The sequence below is a fragment of the Ahaetulla prasina genome, chromosome 12 (genome assembly GCF_028640845.1).
Source record: "Ahaetulla prasina isolate Xishuangbanna chromosome 12, ASM2864084v1, whole genome shotgun sequence".
Classification (NCBI taxonomy): Eukaryota; Metazoa; Chordata; class Lepidosauria; order Squamata; family Colubridae; genus Ahaetulla; species Ahaetulla prasina.
In genome coordinates this window covers 18,838,114-18,855,968 of record NC_080550.1, presented here as the reverse complement: position 1 = coordinate 18,855,968, position 17,855 = coordinate 18,838,114, and the positions used below count along the sequence as shown (strand labels likewise).

The following is a 17,855-nucleotide window of genomic DNA, read 5'->3' as shown; positions in this document are numbered from 1 at the left end:
GAAAGATCCCATATTTACTTATGCCACTATTAAGGTTGTTTTCATAATTTGCATTCAGCGCTTAAAAAAATAAAAATAACATGGGTCTAAGAGCCCAAATTTCATTAATGCAAAAAGGGGGATTTAAAATATTTTTGAGCACTTTTGACATCTAAAGGTCGACAACACTCGGCCTACCAGTCTCCAGGAACTGTGAAATGACAGAGTAATGAATGGTAGTAATAATTCTGCACTGAAATTATTCAGAAGAGAGAAAGAATTATATAGGAGTGGGTCTCTGACACGTCAAGCTTCTTCCACAAGGACTTTTAAATGATAAGGTTCGAGATGAGAGATTTTCCTTTGCTGCCAATGACATCAAGTAAAGGTAAAGGTTACCCTCACACATATGTACTAGTCGTTCCCGGGAGCGGTATTCACCTCCATTTCAAAGCTGAAGAGTCAGCGCTGTCCGAAGACGTCTCTCTGGTCATGTGGCTGGCATGACTCAAGACCTTTCTGTTTTACCGTGCAGGGCTGGCCTAATTGTAATATAGCTTTTAACTTGGGTTTTATTATCGTTTTATTAATAGTTTTAATGGAATTTGGCCTAATTGAATTAGATTTTTAAAATTATTTTTAATTTATTGATGAATCTGTTTTATGTTGGCTGTAAACTACCCTGAGTCCTTCGGGAGAAGGGCGGTATAGAAATTAAATAAATAAACAAATAATAAATAAAATAAATAAATGACTCAATGCCAAAGGCGCACGGAACGCTGTTACCTTCCCACCGAAGGTGGCCCTTATTTTTCTACTTGCATTTTTTACGTGCTTTCGAACTGCTAGGTTGGCAGAAGCTGGGACAAGTAATGGGAGCCCACCCTGTTATGCGGCACTAGGGATTCGAACTGCTGAACTGCCAACCTTTCAATCGATAAGCTCAGCATTTTAGCCACTGAGCCAATGCGTCCCTGAGCACCGCGTGCCAATGACATAGTCTTCATTAAATGTGGGAAATCTTGACCTCTGGGCCTAACAATTACCCTGCTGTATGGAAAACCTCCTATCATATCCCTGCAAATATGATTGCTTATCAGATAGTAAGCGGAGATCCTTGGGGGGGGAAAGAGGGAAAATTGTGTTTAAAATGGCATATTTATTTATTTATTTATATATTTTTATTGTTTACATATAAATATATTGAATACAATGTAATTATCCTGGCATTCCACTTGCCATGAAACAAAAGTAAAAACTTAAGTAAAAACATATATACTATTTTAAACAGTGCTAGTGTTGTACACTTATTTTTGACCATCATATTCTAGAATGTCAACTAATCTATCATTCTAATACCTACATTGTAACACCTACATAGTATCTCTTTCCATGTCCACCTAACCTGATTCTTTCGCAGTCCAATTTCTGTCTCGTGTTTCTAACTGTTGATAAAATTTATTCTATGTAGCATAGTATTCTGTATCTTCTTTATCTTTTGTTGTTAGCGTTAGTCTGTCCATTTCCGCACAGACTAGTATCTTCCTTATCATCTCCTCCACTTTTGATGCCCTTGATCCAAGATTCTATGAGTTCTAGGCTAACAAGCAACATGTTTAATACTTAACATTTCTTTTTCAATTTAAACCATAATATATGCTTCTCCAAGAGGAACAGAAAACTTCAGCACAAAGCGGTCAAGAAGGACTTCAAATATGAAAACAGCCAGCCTGGATTGCCAACATAGATTAGTTTGGTCCTATCTATCTTGCATATCCCTTCTCTTCTATTTCTGCCATCTTTTCATTTCTCCTCCCGCCATTAAGGTGCTTCTCGGTTGGTATCTGAAACAGTAACTGAATTTTTCATGCAATTACTCATTAGAAATCAACTAGAACAGCTGCAATTGGAATGGTGAGTCTTGAGAAGTTCAGGTTTTATTTAGCTTCTGAATTTTACTCACCATATAAAATATAAGTCCCAAGCGGTTTGAGTAGACTGAGGCCTTTACCAGTATTTTCACCACAAAGGCAATCCAGGACAATGTCTACACCATCTGCAGAGATTCTACAAAACACAGAAACACTGTGATGATACTTGCTTCTCAATGTCATCATAACTTCAAACAATCAGTAAACAGGACAGTTGTTACATGTGGACTACCTGTGTATTAGGTGCTAGGCTGGTCCTGGGGAGGTGAAGACCCAAATCCACAAATATTGAATCTACAAGATCTCTTTAGAATTCCCATGATGTTATTCGAGCATTTCCCTCCCTAGACATTCCACTTTAGCCACTGTTTGAATCGATCCTTTCTCTTCATGTATTGGTCCAGCCATCACTCAAATTTATTCTGTTTTTAAAAAGTGAGTAGAACTGATCTATGCTACTCCTCCATTCTTCAGTTAAATGTGTGGAAGGCTGTCAGCCCAACAGGCTAAGAATCCATCATCATGGAACTCAAGAACTTCTTACATTGGAACAGCTATAGTAACAGAATCTTGAGAGTCTGAATGTGCCCCTTCCCATCTTTATGTCAACTAGGGAAGGGCCAGATCCAGGGGTGAGTTCTGACCAGTTCAGTTCTGACCAGTTCAGGGCAGGTTCTGACAGGTTCTGGAGAACCAGTAGCTGAAATTTTGAGTAGTTCAGAGAACCAGCAAATACCACCTCTGGCTGGCCCCATAGTGGGGTGGGAATGGAGATTTTGCAATATCCTTTCCCCAGGAATGGGAAGGGGATGGGGATTTTGCACTATCCTTCCCCTGCCACGCCCACAACACCATGCCCACCAAGCCATGGGTGGCTCAGGCTGTAAGACAGCCTGTTATTAAACACAGCTGCTTGCAATTACTGCAGGCTCGAGTCCCACCAGGCCCAAAGTTGACTCAGCCTTCCATCCTTTATAAGGTAGGTAAAATGAGGACCCAGATTGTTGGGGGGGCAATAAGTTGACTTTGTAAATAAATATACAAATAGGATGAGACTATTGCCTTATACAATGTAAGCCGCCCTGAGTCTTCGGAGAAGGGCGGGATATAAATGTAAATAAATAAAAAAAAGCCACGCCCACAGAACCGGTAGTAAAAAAAATTGGATTTCACCACTGGCCGGATCTATACATGAAGCTCCAATTAAAGTAATGTATTGCTAAACAGCTTATGCACAGGAATCTTCTCAACTAATGGTCACGGAATGCAAGGGAAATTGGATTTAATCTACTTGTGGCTACATAGGAATTCTAGGCTGATCTTTCATTTAACTCTGCCCCCAAACTCTGCCACTCCTTCGCCTCCAAAAGCTTATCCCAGACATTTACCCAAATTGCTTTCTTGACCTGGAGTCAAGTCCTGTTTATCTGTCCATTGCCTTGATAGTGGCTCTTCCTCCTGCCTTTCAAGGCCATTCCCAATGCCCTCTACAAAGTCTTTGTAGCAGAGGAGAAAAGTAATGCAGAAAGGTCAATTATTGAAATTTTTAGTTGGGAGTAACCCATGGCTCTCTGCCGAGATAAGAATAGCAGTCCAGCGGGTAGAATGATTTGGCCAAGCTTGCTAATATTGAAAGGCAATGCAATGTCAAATCTGCTTAGTGCTGAATAGGAAATCTTCAAATCGAAGAGTTGCAAGCTAGACTGGGAGATGTTTTTTTAGGGGTTAGAAAAAAACAAAGAGAGCCTGCTTCTTTACCAAGAAAACTACAGATGCTTATTTATGGTATCTATAAAGTCACCAGGAGCTGCCCCTTTTTTTAATAGAAAAAAAAATTGGTTTTAAAAACAAACTAAAACAATGGACATCGCTCCACGTCTCTGGTTTATGTCAAGTTCAAGTTACTATATCATATATTCCTCAGTCTATATACAAATTTACATATCTCCTAATTTCTTATTTATAGAATAGAATAGAATTTTATTGGCCAAGTGTGATTGGACACACAAGGAATTTGTCTTGGTGCATATGCTCTCAGTGTACATAAAAGAAAAGATACGTTCATCAAGGTACAACATTTACAACACAATTGATGATCAATATATCAATATAAATCATAAGGATTGCCAGCAACAAGTTATAGTCATACAGTCATAAGTGGAAAGAGATTGGTGATGGGAACTATGAAACGATTAATAGTAGTGCAGATTCAGTAAATAGTCTGACAGTGTTGAGGGAATTATTTGTTTAGCAGAGTGATGGCCTTCGGGAACAAACTGTTCTTGTGTCTAGTTGTTCTGGTGTGCAGTGCTCTATAGCGTCGTTTTGAGGGTAGGAGTTGAAACAGTTTATGTCCAGGATGCGAGGGATCTGCAAATATTTTCACGGCCCTCTTCTTGATTCGTGCAGTATCTATGCTACATATACTATGTTACTACTACCCCTACAACTATATACATATTTAATAAACCTATTATACCCTCACAAGTACGATATACGTTGATATATACATTTCCAGGCATTCGTTATCTCTTGTTTTTGGCATTCTTCCTCCTATCAAGCCAGTTGTAGAATTTACTCCAGACCTCATAGTATCTTGATTCGCTTTTGTCTTTGAGTTCTAAAGTAAGTCTGTCCATCTCTGCACAGTTGTAAATTTTGCTTATTACTTCTTCTTCTGAGGGTATTTCTTTACACTTCCATTTTTGAGCAAATGCTAATCTTGCCGCGGTTAATATATGCAATGTTAAGTAGGTTACATTTTTTCCGTATTTGCCATCCATCATGCCCAATAAGAAAAATTATGGTTTGACCTCTATTTTGTATCTCTTCTGCATTAAAATCTCTTCTAACCAGCTTCTTATTTGCTGCCAGAATTTTACCAGGAGCTGTCTTAAATTCAAAGGTGAAGTTGTCTTTACTATTGTGGATACTGCCCCCTTGTGAAGAGGGATATTTTATTTGCCCTCACAGTCAAGAATTATTTCCTATATTTTTATAAGGCATTCTATAGTTAAGAACCTACAAGTCAGAGCTGTTCAATTTTTTTAAATCTTGCAATCAATTAAAATGAAAATACAGACCATCTACAGCAGGGGTCTCCAACCTTGGCAACAACCTTAAGGCTTCTGGACTTCAACTTCTAGAGTTCCTAGTCAGCAAAGCTGGCTGAGAAATTCTGGGAGTTACAGTCCACAAGTCTTATAGTTGCCAAGGTTGGAGACCCCGATCTACAGCATTTAGAAAATGGAGAACATATTTCTCTATATGTAGAGGTGAAGAAGAAACAAAACTCACTCTCTGCTTTTGATACTCTCCTTTTACTCATTTTGAACTTTCTTTCCCCCACCCCCCAGCTTTTTTTCTTCCCTGCCCTAAGCTAATGAAGGAATAGTTTCTATAAGAAGTCGGAACATCTTTGTAGACATTCTTAAAAATTAAGCCAAGGACCCCATAAAAACAGGTTGTAGCCAACAGATGATTTGGAGGATCCATGGAAGAAAATGCCAGATAGAATGAGAGTAAATTCTCATTATTATTTCAAGTTTCATTGTGAGCTTCCTTAGAGTCATTTATGTACAGAAAGATCAAAGGCAAACGTGCAACAAGAAGTGTATATTCTCAAAAAGCAAATTCCATGTTGTAAATTTAAGTCTACATCTTTCAGTCTTCCAGAACTCTGGACTAAAATGTCTTACAATTAGCCCCAATGGATGCACTTGATGGACGATGAAATCCAAAGAATCTGCATGGCACCAGGTTGCTAGGTTTCTGCCTTAAATTAACCAAATCTGTGAAAACCTGGCTTCAACCATTCTCTACACAGAATATATGCATCAGCCTCTAGAGCAGTTGTTAAAAGATTGTTTCAATGGCTCACTTCAATTAAATAATTATGAAAATCACTGGTGCACTCATTACCGATAATTGTATTCTGCAGAGTCTGAAGGGCATAAGGTGCACCAAATAACATCTAACTCCCAAGATCAGCTTTTATCTCATGACAATTGTTGTCTGAAATTGGTTAATAGCCATTATGAGGATATAGGTTAAACTTACTGACCTAGATTATGGGTCTTTCCCCCCCTCCCTTTTCTAGAAACAGGAAAAGCAGTGGGCATCTGATGACAAGAGAAAGTGATGGAATTATATGACATGTAAATAGTTTGCTAGGATTAGGATGTTATCCGGCCATTCTAAGCTATGGAAAAATTGTTTATAAAGCTCGTTTTAATTCTGCACTCCCCACCCCACACAAAGTAATCCAACTGCTAGTCAATACGTTTTACACCACAATCTGTATTTTTAAAAGAATGGTGGAATTGCAGGATTCAGCCACATCAGTGAAACAAAATGTTGATAAGTACCCTTCAAGGAAGAAAGTTGCGGATCAAAAGATACAGGCAAAACAGACCGAAGCAATTTGTCTTACGTTCCATCCTGAGTAAAAATAGAATGGAATAGAGCTGGAAGGGACCTTGGAGGTCTTCCAGTCCAGCCCCTGCTCTAGCAGGAGAACCTATACAATCTCAGACAAGTGACAGTCCAGTATCTTTTTAAAAACTTCCAGTGATGGAGCGCCCATGATTTCTGGAGGCAAGCTGTTCCACTGGTTAATTATCCTTATTGTTAGGAAGTTTCTCCTTAATTCCAGGTTGCTTCTCTCTTTGATTAGTTTCCAACCCTTATTTCTTGTCTTGCCCTCTGGCGCTTTGTAGAATAATTTGACCCGCTCTTCTTTGTGGCTGCCCCTCAAATACTGGAATACTGCTATCATGTCACCCCTAATTCTTCTTTTCTTTTAGACTAGCCAGACCCAAAATCTGCAGCCATTCTTCATACGGGAAGATGGGATTCTAAACATTATACTTCATTATACTTCTAAAGAGAAGGAATTATTTTGCGACCCTGTGATCTCTACAGCGGGGCCCCTCTGATGAGAGCAATTTGCAGATTAGCTCACGTTATTCTGATCCCTTTGCTATGGCATCAAACATCTCACAAGTCCTTCTATTTCCCAATTTCACGCTCTTACATCCAAAATGGTAGCAGCCACAAAAAGCAGAAAGTACCAGCAAGCTTGGAGAAAAAGGAAATCCATCTTTCAAAAGGATAGCGGAGAGATTGCTAAAGGCAGGAAAACCCTAAAACAGCTCACTGAAAACTGAGCTTCTGGCAAAGCAGCGTCTGTTTGTTAAAGAAAACCAGAATGTCAATGCACAGATTCTGTAAGTAAATGCCACTCCGTATGCTAATAACTGCGACCATCGCAGCCAATTTTTGCTATCATCTTCCGTTTATAGTTCTTCAACTTCAGTTTTCAATTCTTGATGCTTTGTGATCTTCTCCAGGCCTTTATCTTCTACTATCTCCTGCTGTGGCCACATCAATTATTCCTTCTTCTTATAGCTGGTGTGTTACGAGCCAAGACTTTCATCGTCATTATTACTATTTTTTGCCTCTGCCCTGCGCAGTTGTTGAGGGAGTGCTACCTAACAGCATTTCTTTTGATCATTTTTTCTTTTACAAAAGCCTGCTGACTAACCTCTCTTTTAAAAAAAGAAAGAAAAAAAGATGAAAGCAGAAGAAGGGTGGGGGGAGAGGCAAAACCTTTTCCTTTGCATCTATAACTTACGTAGTACATAATGCTGTATTTGCTCTTCAAGAGAACAAATGGTGCTCTAATAAGAAAGTAAGTGCTACTCATAACCTCGCTCCCGGATTTCAGTTTCTACCCACTTACTCTGCGAGGCAGAATAATGAGGAATAAAGGCAGGAAAACGTCCGTATTGTTGGGTTGTGCAGATTCTATTGCACGGCCTTGTGAGTTTTCCACTGTTTCTGTCGAACAAGCTGTAACGCTGATTAAGTACACACAGTGGGGCTAAGACAGGGGTGTCTTAGGGGTGTTTAGATCTGGCCCATGGGACCGCCCTGGAAACAGCAAAGGACCGGCTCACGGTGACTCTGCCAGCAAAAAGGGAGCAAAGGAGAGCCACGTGCAACAGTGGTGAAATGTAAAATTTGTTACTACCAGTTCTGTGGGCGTGGCTTGGTGGTGGTGGGTAATGTGACTGGGTGGGCGTGGCTCACTTTTTTTTTTACTTTTAAAAGCATTTTTCTACAACCTCTTCAGCTGAAGAGGTTGTAAAAAAATGCTTTTAAAAGGCTCTGATGATCCCAGCTGAGTTGCCTGATCGTCAAAGGCTTTTGTTTTCTTTTAAAAGCATTTTTTTTGCCTTTAAAAGAAAAAAAAAGCCTTTGACGATCAGGCAACTCAGCTGGGATCATCAGAGCCTTTTAAAAGCATTTTTAACAACCACTTTGGCCTTTTAAAAGCCTCTGACGATCCCAGCTGAGCCACATGACCATCAGAGGCTTTTTTTTTTACTTTAAAAAACCTTTTTTTTTGGTGAAGAAAAAATGCTTTTAAAAGTAAAAAAAAAAAACCTCTGATGATTGCGCGGCTCAGCTGGGCATGGTGGGGGCAGGGATTTTTGCTACCGGTTCTCCGAACCACCTGCCGCCATCGCTACCGAATCGGGCATTTCACCCCTGGTTTGTGACCTTCCCAGGCTTCATTTTTAGCCATGACGGCCTCTGCCAGCAAAAATGGAGCTCGCACACGGTCCCCCCAGGCTGCCATTTTCACTGCCAGAAGGCTGAAGGAGGCCATTGTGACTGAAAACAGAGCCTGGGGAAGCCACATACAGTCCTCCAAGCTCCGCTTTCAAGGGCAGAGGGGTGCAGGAGGCAGTCACAGCTGAAAATGAGTGGCGGCTAATTCACACAAATAATGTTGAGCTGGCCATGTTCCATTCCCCACCCCACCCCCGAGATCCAACATAACCCTGATGCCAATGGTCAATGAAATAAGAGTTTGACACCCCTGGGCTAAGACATAACTGACAATGTTGGGGATAATAACAACAACAACAACAACAACAACAACAACAACAACAACAACAACAACAACAGAGTTGGAAGGGACCTTGGAGGCCTTCTAGTCCAACCCCCTGCCCAGGCAGGAAACCCTACACCATTTCAGACAGATGGTTATCCAACATTTTCTTAAATTTTTCCAGTGTTGGGGCATTCACAATTTCTGCAGGCTGAGGAAAAGGATGAGGAGATGAATGACAAAATGAGCAGTACAATGCAACCACAGCCTTTTTATATAGGTAGTCCTCAAGCGACGACCACAATCGAGCCCAAAAAATTTATGTAGCTAAGTGAAACATTTGTTAAGTGAATTTGCCCTATTTTATGACCTTTCTTGCAAATCACGGCATTTGTTCAATTATTAACACAGGCGTCAAGTGAAGCATTCCAGATTCCCCATTGACTTTGCTTGTCAGATAAAAATAAATTATAGATTAAAGGTAAAGGTTCCCCTCGCACATACGTGCTAGTTGTTGTCGACTCTAGGGGGTGGTGCTCATCTCCGTTTCAAAGCCAAAGAGCCAGCGCTGTCCGAAGATGTCTCCGTGGTCATGTGGCCGGCATGACTCAACGCCAAAGGTGCATGGAACGCTGTTACCTTCCCAACAAGGTGGTCCCTATTTTTTCTACTTGCATTTTTATGTGCTTTCGAAACTGCTAGGTTGGCAGCTGGGACAAGTAACGGGAGCTAACCCCGTTACACGGCAGCACTAGGGATTCGAACCGCTGAGCTGCCGACCTTTCAATTGACAAGATTATAGATTAAGGGAGCATAAAAATAGATTAAGGGAGAGGGTTTTTTTTCCCCTTCCCCACATCTGGATTCCCTGACTACTATCTCTATATAGGTAAAAGAAAGATTCAGCAAAGAGGATATATTGTGAATGTGATAAACCTACTGGAGACCTCATAACATTTTATTTCCCATTGATAACTGGTTACATCGCTGTTATCCAGAAATACAATCTGGGAGTTGCCAAAAAAAAAACCCCAAAAACCTCAAAACCACACACATTGTGAAACTTTTTCATTTTTACACTAAGAGACCATTTACAATAGGACCATGATGGCGAACCAATGGCATGTGTGCCACAGGTGGTACACAAAGCCCTCTGTGGGCACGCCAGCTGTCACCCCAGTCCCAGCCCCACCACGCATGCATGCGCACCTCCTGCTGGCCAGCTCTTCTTTGGGTCTCTGCCACGCATGCACAGGGGGCAGGGCGCATGCAGGGGACACGGGCGCGCATGCACGGGGGATGCAGGTTGGTGCAGGAAGCTTTCCAAGCCCAAAGTGGGGTCCAGGGGGGCTGCCCTCCCATGCCCCGTTTTGGGCCTGGAAAGCCTCCTGCACCAACCTGGAAGCCAAAATGGGTGAAATCGCGCGATCCAGTAGCAATCATGGCCGGTAATTCAGCAGTCCGGTAGCGATGGTGAAGTGAAGCTCCGCCCACCCACCCGGGTGTCATTACTTCCTGGTTTTAACCTTCTGGGCATGCACAAAAGGTTTTGTGCATGTGACGCGCGGCACATGCACTTTTGAACCGGTAAGGAAGGTAAGTAGATTTCACCCCTGGCTGTTGTGACCCAGGTTCCCAGACTCGGACTCCTGGAGGATGATTCAGAAAGTGAGGAACTGGCAAGACCTGCTTCCCCTGGGCCCTCTCCCTCCCTGGCACCCACCCAGGAGGAAGAGGAGGGGCTGGCAAGGCCTGATTCCCCCGGGCCTTCTTCTGAATTGGCAATGCCCCAAGAACAATCTTGGCTTGATGCAAGACTGCGCAGATGTGACCGGCGCATGCAGCAGAGGAGGCGTTGGGACAAAGTCAAAGAATGATGAGTCACAGAGTGACACCCAAAGGGGCTATAAAGCAAGAGGCGGAACTTCCTGGCTTTTTGTCTTGGACAAAGTAATGAATTTGCGCGGGCAAACTGTATCATGGATAGGAGAATCTGTTTGTGAGTGAATCGTGCTTTATCTATAATTTTCTGGTTATCTCCAGGGATTTTGGCAGGCGTGTGGGGAGACATCTCTGTGCCAGAAGGAATTCAGCCAAATGTAAATAAAGTGGGAAAAGGCCTTTGACTGACTCTTTGTTGGGAGTATTGGGGGGGGGAAACAGAACACTGGCACAGGGCACATGCGCGGGAGGGCCACGGTGCATGCATGGGGGGGACTCGCATTGTATTTTGGGGGTTCGGGCACACATGTGCATTTGTGCACGCACGCTTTGGGCACTCGGCACCAAAAAGATTAACCTATCACTGCAATAGGACAATAAAAATATTTTTCCAAAATTAACTTACTTGTCACTTCCATTAGCTTCTTACAGTTCTCATTAATAATTTCCCCTATCAAGTAAAAGGCAAATTCACTCACTTACTTTTTAACTTCTTGGACATAATCCATATTTCGGTCAAACAGGTAAGTCACAGACTCTTTGATGGCCTCATGCTTGAAAGAAGAAGCCGTTCCAAAGACAGTAACATTGGGAACCGTTGAGCAGAGTTGAGCAATAGCTTGTCCCTACAAATGCATTTGTAAATTAGTTGCATGGATATAACAAACGTATTTACCATTCATTAAATAATCCTCTATCAACTTTCTGCCAACAAGTGACCTGAAAATACTTTTATTTGGGCAATATTATGTTAGGACCGCTTGCCATTTTTGAACTGCCCACCTCCAAAGTTACTTATAAACTGTGTTTAAATAAGATAAATTTTGAAAAGTAGTATATTATTGTAATATATAGGGATTTGAACCGTTGAACTGCCGACCTTTTGATCAACAAATGCAGCGTTTTAGCCACTGAGCGTAGAATTAAAATTAGGGACAGGTTTAGGAGAACACAGTTGTTTCTAAAACATGATTGGGTCAAAGAACCTCATACTGCCACTCGATCACATGTAGACACTGGTTAAGATGTTGTGTTTGTAGTTGTATGATTTTCCAAAACAGTTAGTTGACTTTAGATGATCTTACAAAAGCTAAGCAGTCAGATCAGACTACTAAGAGCTGCATGGGGAATGAACTTCCAAGATGTTCTAGGGCAGGGGTCTCCAGCCTTGGTCCCTTTAAGACTTGTGGACTTCAACTCCCAGAGTCCCTCAGCCAGCAAAGCAGAGTGATGTGGAGATAGACAAGTCTTAAAGGGACCAAGGTTGGTGACCCCTGTTCTAGGGGCTATGATCCACCCTGGGAAATTGAAATAAAAATCCTTCAAGAAGAAAAGTGTAACCTCAATTCCAAGTGATGGCCAAATCAAGATGTATTTTACCAGAGTCCAAAGGTTTCTCATAATGTGAACTCACTGTAGATAGGAATTTATCTTTTAATGAAGAGACTCAATTGGATGGCTTCCTCATTTTTCAGGCCTTCAAATCTTAGCCAAGAAGCACTTAGCTTTCTTTGGTCACAATGTTGGCTCAGACTCTGATTACAGACCTCAACTGAACCGAGATTCCAAGCCCAGTTTAATTTGTAAAAGCATGAACAATCCAAACTTTCAAAAAGCTCCACTACAGGCATAAACTTTGTGCCAAACGCTGTATTTCAGCTGCAAATGGGATTCCTGGGGACTGAGAGAAGAGTGTGTCTTTCCAAACTCAATTACGATCTGAAATTACAATGTAAACCATTCAGGTCTAGTTCCTTCTGTTTGCTGATGGTTTCCAATCAACAAGGAAAAGGACGGTTCATAGAAAAACACTGTTGGCTGCCTCTCACAAGTGCCGTAGTCATTTATGCCCTGCGAGATGGAGAGCTTTTAGTGCGTGGAGGGAGAACCAGAGTTCGGGCGATCCTCTAGCCAAGGACTGCCGGAGTTTGGCAAACCCCTAAATGCCACCCCTGCCTAGCCCCGCCTCTCCTGCCCCTCCCCTCCCAGGAGTCTCCACGTGGCCCATTCATCATTCCAGGTAAGTGCAGGGGCCACGCAAAAGATCTGGGAGGGCAAAAAACGGGCCTACCGGAAGATCCGGATGTTTGGAAATGGGCCTGTTTCCGGCCTCCAGAGAGCCTCCGGAGCCCGGGGGAAAGCTGTTTTCACCCTCCCAGAGGCTTGAGGAAAGCCTCCGGAGCCTGGGGAGGGCAAAAAATGCCCCCACCGACCATGGTGCAGTCAGCCGACTAGGCCACACCCACCTAGCAATGGGGCAGCGAACCCGTTGCTAAAGGATCTGAAGCTCACCACTGGGGAGGACTATAGTGAGAACATTTTTAAGCAATCAAAATGGAGCACACCTTCTGTACATCCAACCAGCCTATTATTTTTAAGACCTTTGCTCTCCCCAAAAATATTGGAGAATATTCTTGAAAGCTCGCCTGCTCTGATACAGGGAAATCAATGATGTAACCATATAATGAACATGTTTCTCCCTCTAGACCAGGAATATCTGAAATACTTGAACATTTTTTTTAATAAGGACCTTTGTAGGGAATTTGCTTCACCTCCTAGCCTATCTTCTTATGTGTACAGATGCTTGTTAAGTTTCCATACTTTAGCTGAGAAGCCTCCCAGGTAACACTTACCGCACTTTCCTTTGTATTCACACACTTTGGGTTTGTAGAAGTCTTTTTGATAATTAAAAACTGGAAATTTTTAAGAAAATGTTGGATAACCATTTGTCTGAAATGGTGTAGGGTTTCCTGCCTGGGCAGGGGATTGGACTAGAAGACCTCCAAGGTCCCTTCCAACTCTGTTGTTGTTGTTGTTGTTGTTGTTGTTGTTGTTGTTGTTGTTGTTATTAATGGACTGTTTTATTTTATGATACTTGTTCTGCTGCATTGTTTCTCACCTGTATAAAAGTACCAGGAAATTGCTCTTCAACTGGAATAGAGGGTTGTTTTATTCTCTTAGGGCCTTCAGAATTTAGGCAACCGTTAAATTGGGAAAGATAGAATAGAACAAAAGAGTTGGAAGGGACCTTGGAGGGCTTCTAGTCCAACCCCCTGCTTAGGCAGGAAACCCTACATCATTTCAGACAAATGGTTATCCAACATCTTCTTAAAAACTTCCAGTGTTGGAGCATTCACAACTTCTGGAAGCAAGTTGTTCCACTGATTAATTGTTCTAACTGTCAGGAAATTTCTCCTTAAGTTCTAAGTGGCTTCTCTCCTTGATTAGTTTCCACCCATTGCTTCTTGTCCTGCCTTCAGGTGCTTTGGAGAATACTTGATTCCCTCTTCTTTGTGGCAGCCCCTCAGCTATTGGAACATTGCTATCATGTCTCCCTGGTCTTTCTTTTCAGTAAACTAGACATACCCAGTTCCTGCAATCGTTCTTCATATGTTTTAGCGAAGCTGGCTGAGGGATTCTGGGAGTTGAAGTCCACAAGTCTTAAAGGGACCAAGGTTGGAGACCCCTGTTTTAGCCTCCAGTCCCCTAATCATCTTTGCTGCTCTTCTCTGCACTCTTTCTAGAGTCTCAACATCTTTTTTACATCGTGGCGACCAAAACTGGATTCCAAGTGTGGCCTTACAAAGGTATTATAAAGTGGTATTAACACTTCACGTGATCTTGATTCTGTCCCTCTGTTGATGCAGCCTAGAACTGTGCTGGCTTTTTTGGCAGCTGCTGCACACTGCTGGCTCAAATCTAAATGTTGCTCACTAGGACTCCAAGATCCCTCTCACAGTTACTACTATTGAGCAAGGTACCACATATAATTATTATATAAGATAGTTATTAAGTGAACAGTCTATTATTTGATTTAAACAAACCACGCTTGAAGTGGATTGGAGCATTTGCAAGGTGAACTGTCAGATTTGTTTTTGGGAAAAAGGAGCGATGTAGGAAAATTTCATCAGGCTTGCAGCTTTAAAGCAAAATGCCCTGATTCAGATATTTCCTAGACGTAAGAACAAAGCAGAACTACTAACCTTCCCCTGAGTAACTCCCTGGAGATCTGGCAATGCAGCATTTGGCTCAATAACCACATATAAAAATAGGAACATTCAGGAGAATCTCCCACAGAGCAAAGGGCTTCCATGTTTAAAATATTTATGGCAAGTAGAGTTTTGCATTAAACTCTTACATTTTAATCTATATTTTAAAGGCATCATTTGCAGAGTGATGTGGAGATCTGACAGAATAGGCTTCTTGGTAATGAAAAATGAACATGCTTTGGTTTAGGGAGCAAAGCTGGCTGAGGAACTCTGGGAGTTGGAGTCCACAAGTCTTAAAGGGACCAAGCTTGGAGACCCCTGGTTTAGGCAGTATCCCTGTATAAAGCACACACTCAAATACCTTCCCCGTTGATGAATTTCCCAGTTTTGCTCACAGGGTGAGACACAGTCAGTACTTAGATCCATATAACATTCCTAGAAGGAAAGTTTGGCTTCTCATAAGAAGGGAGATAAGAAGGGTTACTGGGTAGAAAGAAAATAAATAAAATAAATAAAAATCAGGTGAACGGATTTCTCCCCTTTATACTATACTTATTCCCGAATTAGTTAAGAGGCTCCCCAATTCATCAGAAATTAAGATTATTTAGGGGCTTGCTGGGATGAAGAAAGGGCGATCAGATCCCTAACCAGTGGTGCAATCTAAATTTCTTTCCTACCGGTTCTGCGGGCTTGGCTTGGTGGAGGTGGGGTCATGTGACTGGGTGGACGTGACTATGTAACCATGTGACGGGGGATCAAAAGACAGAAACTCACTAACAATGTCCTGCTGGAGCAGGGTTGGACTAGATGACCTCCAGGTCCCTTCCAGCCCTGGATTATCCTCTGAAGCTGCGTCTAGTGCCAGGTTTGTAGTCCTTCCTTCCTCTCCTTTTTCCTCCCTCCTTCCTTCCTTCCTTCCTTCCTTCCTTTCTCTCTCATTCTCTCTTTCTCTCTCTCTCTCTCTCTCAAATTAACCCCCACTCCACCCCATTTTTTGCCTAACAGACTTCAATTTTTTTACCTTTTAAAAAATGCTTTTAAAATTTAAAAAAAAAAGGCCTCTGACGATCAGATACCTCAGCTGGGATCGTCAGAGCCTTGTTTTAACCCTCTAAAAGCAATTTTTTAAATAACCTCTTCGGCGGAAGAGGTTGTTAAAAAAAGGCTTTTAAAAGTAAAAAAAAAACCACCTCTGATGATCGCACGGCTCAGCTGGGCATGGGGGCGGGGGCAGTGATTTTTGCTACTGGTTCTCCAAACCACCTTCCGCCATCACTACTGGACCGGCCGATCCAGTCAGAACCGGAGCATTTCACCCCTGCCCCTAACTATTGACAGCAATTAGTAGGGATGGTGATTGGATATTATTCAATGTTGGAAAATGCTGGTGTTAAATTTGAACAGTCCCCTCTCATTGGGGGTGGGGGGAAGCGGAGGGAGAGGGAATGCAACACCACCTATCTCTAGACTACAACACAGTCCTACCAGCAGTTCCAAGAAGGCTCCACATCCATTGGCACCACTCAGGTGACCTTGAGGACACAGATAAACCTCCAAGTGGCCTATCTCAAGGACTATCTAAAACAGTGGTTCTCAACCTTTATAGTGCTGCGACCCCTTTAATACAATTCCCCACGATGTGGTGACCCCAACCATAAAATTATTTTCGTTTTGAATTTATTGCGCCTGAAGCTGTATTGGCTAGCGATCTGAACTGCTCGCGATTGCCTTGAGGACGGAGGCATTAAAGCGAAGACTCCTCCTCTATTAAGTTTATTGCGCCTGAAGCCAGATTAGGCTAGCGATTGGGAGCGATTGCAGCTGGTTTGAGAGGGAGACATCAGAGCAAAGATTTCTCTCTTTTTTAATTCATTGCGCGTGAAGCCGAATTCGGCTAGCGATTTGAAGAGCCTGCAGCTGGCTTGTGGAGTCAACCATTGGAGCGCAATTCTTTGACTCACAAGTATACTTCCCAAATTTCTGATGGTTTTAGGTGATCCCTGGCAAATCGTCATTCGACCCCCAACGGGGTCCCGACCCACAGGTTGAGAACCACTGATCTAAAAGAATGCAAATGACCAGCTGCCTGCAAGGAATATAAAGTCCTTCCATTCTCCACCATCCAGTCCAGAGCTGAAGAAGCTTCTTGGATGAGAAGCAAAACGTCTTCAAAGAAAAATAAAACAAGTCCAGTTGCCTCTTGGGGGAAAAAAAAAAAGCACCTTTGGGGACAAGAATTCACTCTCACCATACTTCTGCCCTGAAGATCCGAGAACAAACACGCACCCACAGGAGATGTTGCAAAAGGATCTTGAAAGTACAGAATGAGCATAAGCTTGGAATGAGCTGAAATGGGCAAGGTACGCTAAGAATTATTTTTAAAGGCTTTTTTCTCTTTAATTTTTTTTTTAAAAAAACACCCTGATAATTGCTTCTTTGAAATCTGGCCTATTCCTCCAATGCTTTCATATCCAGTGAACGATTAAAAAAAAATTACCCCTGCTAAAAAAGCTGCATTCCTCTCAAAAGGAATGGCCCTACCATTCACCCATCTCCTGCAAGGGCAACCAATGGAGAGCTTTCCATCAATCAATTCATCCAGGACTATAAAAGACTTCCCCCACTTTTGATACGGCAAGATATCATGTGCTCCTGGAATGTTTGGAGTACTTGAAACAATGAGACGGAACTTTTTCATGAATGCAAAACCAAGTCCAAGATTCTTGGGCTACAGGACCTCCATTGTTTTACTGGATGGCTCAAGAATGCTCCTGACATTTGGAAATAAATGGGGTACTTTGGCTGTCCTCCTCCTGGTAGACATTAAAGGCCTGGAATATGTTATCCACACAAGCCTAACAAATCACTCTCTTGGGGCCATGTCCAATGCCTACTCCCTTGCATTTTTTATAAACCAGCTTTATAGGCAATAATTGTTTTGGATTGTACTGCTATAGATATTTTCCCTACCACAAGCTAGTGTGGGCGTCACCAGACTGTCCTTTGTTTTGTTATTAACTACATGATTGTATGGTGTTATTTGCAAACTCGATAAATGCTCCTGTGGAGTTCACTAACTCCTTCCAAAGTTCTCTTGAACCCAATTTTTTTCCC

The 17,855-nt window shown here is 42.2% G+C and overlaps 1 protein-coding gene across 1 annotated transcript in view; it reads right to left on the bottom strand.

The window, feature by feature from the left end:
* The window catches only part of VAT1L (vesicle amine transport 1 like), a 75,764-nt gene that overhangs the window by 39,175 nt on the left and 18,734 nt on the right, over positions 1-17,855 (bottom strand). Inside the window, exons 4-5 of the mRNA XM_058155163.1 lie at positions 11,236-11,378; positions 1,943-2,046 (exon numbers count right to left, since the gene is read on the bottom strand). Of these exons, the coding sequence (XP_058011146.1) occupies positions 1,943-2,046; positions 11,236-11,378 (247 nt within the window). The remainder of the gene's footprint in view (positions 1-1,942; positions 2,047-11,235; positions 11,379-17,855) is intronic.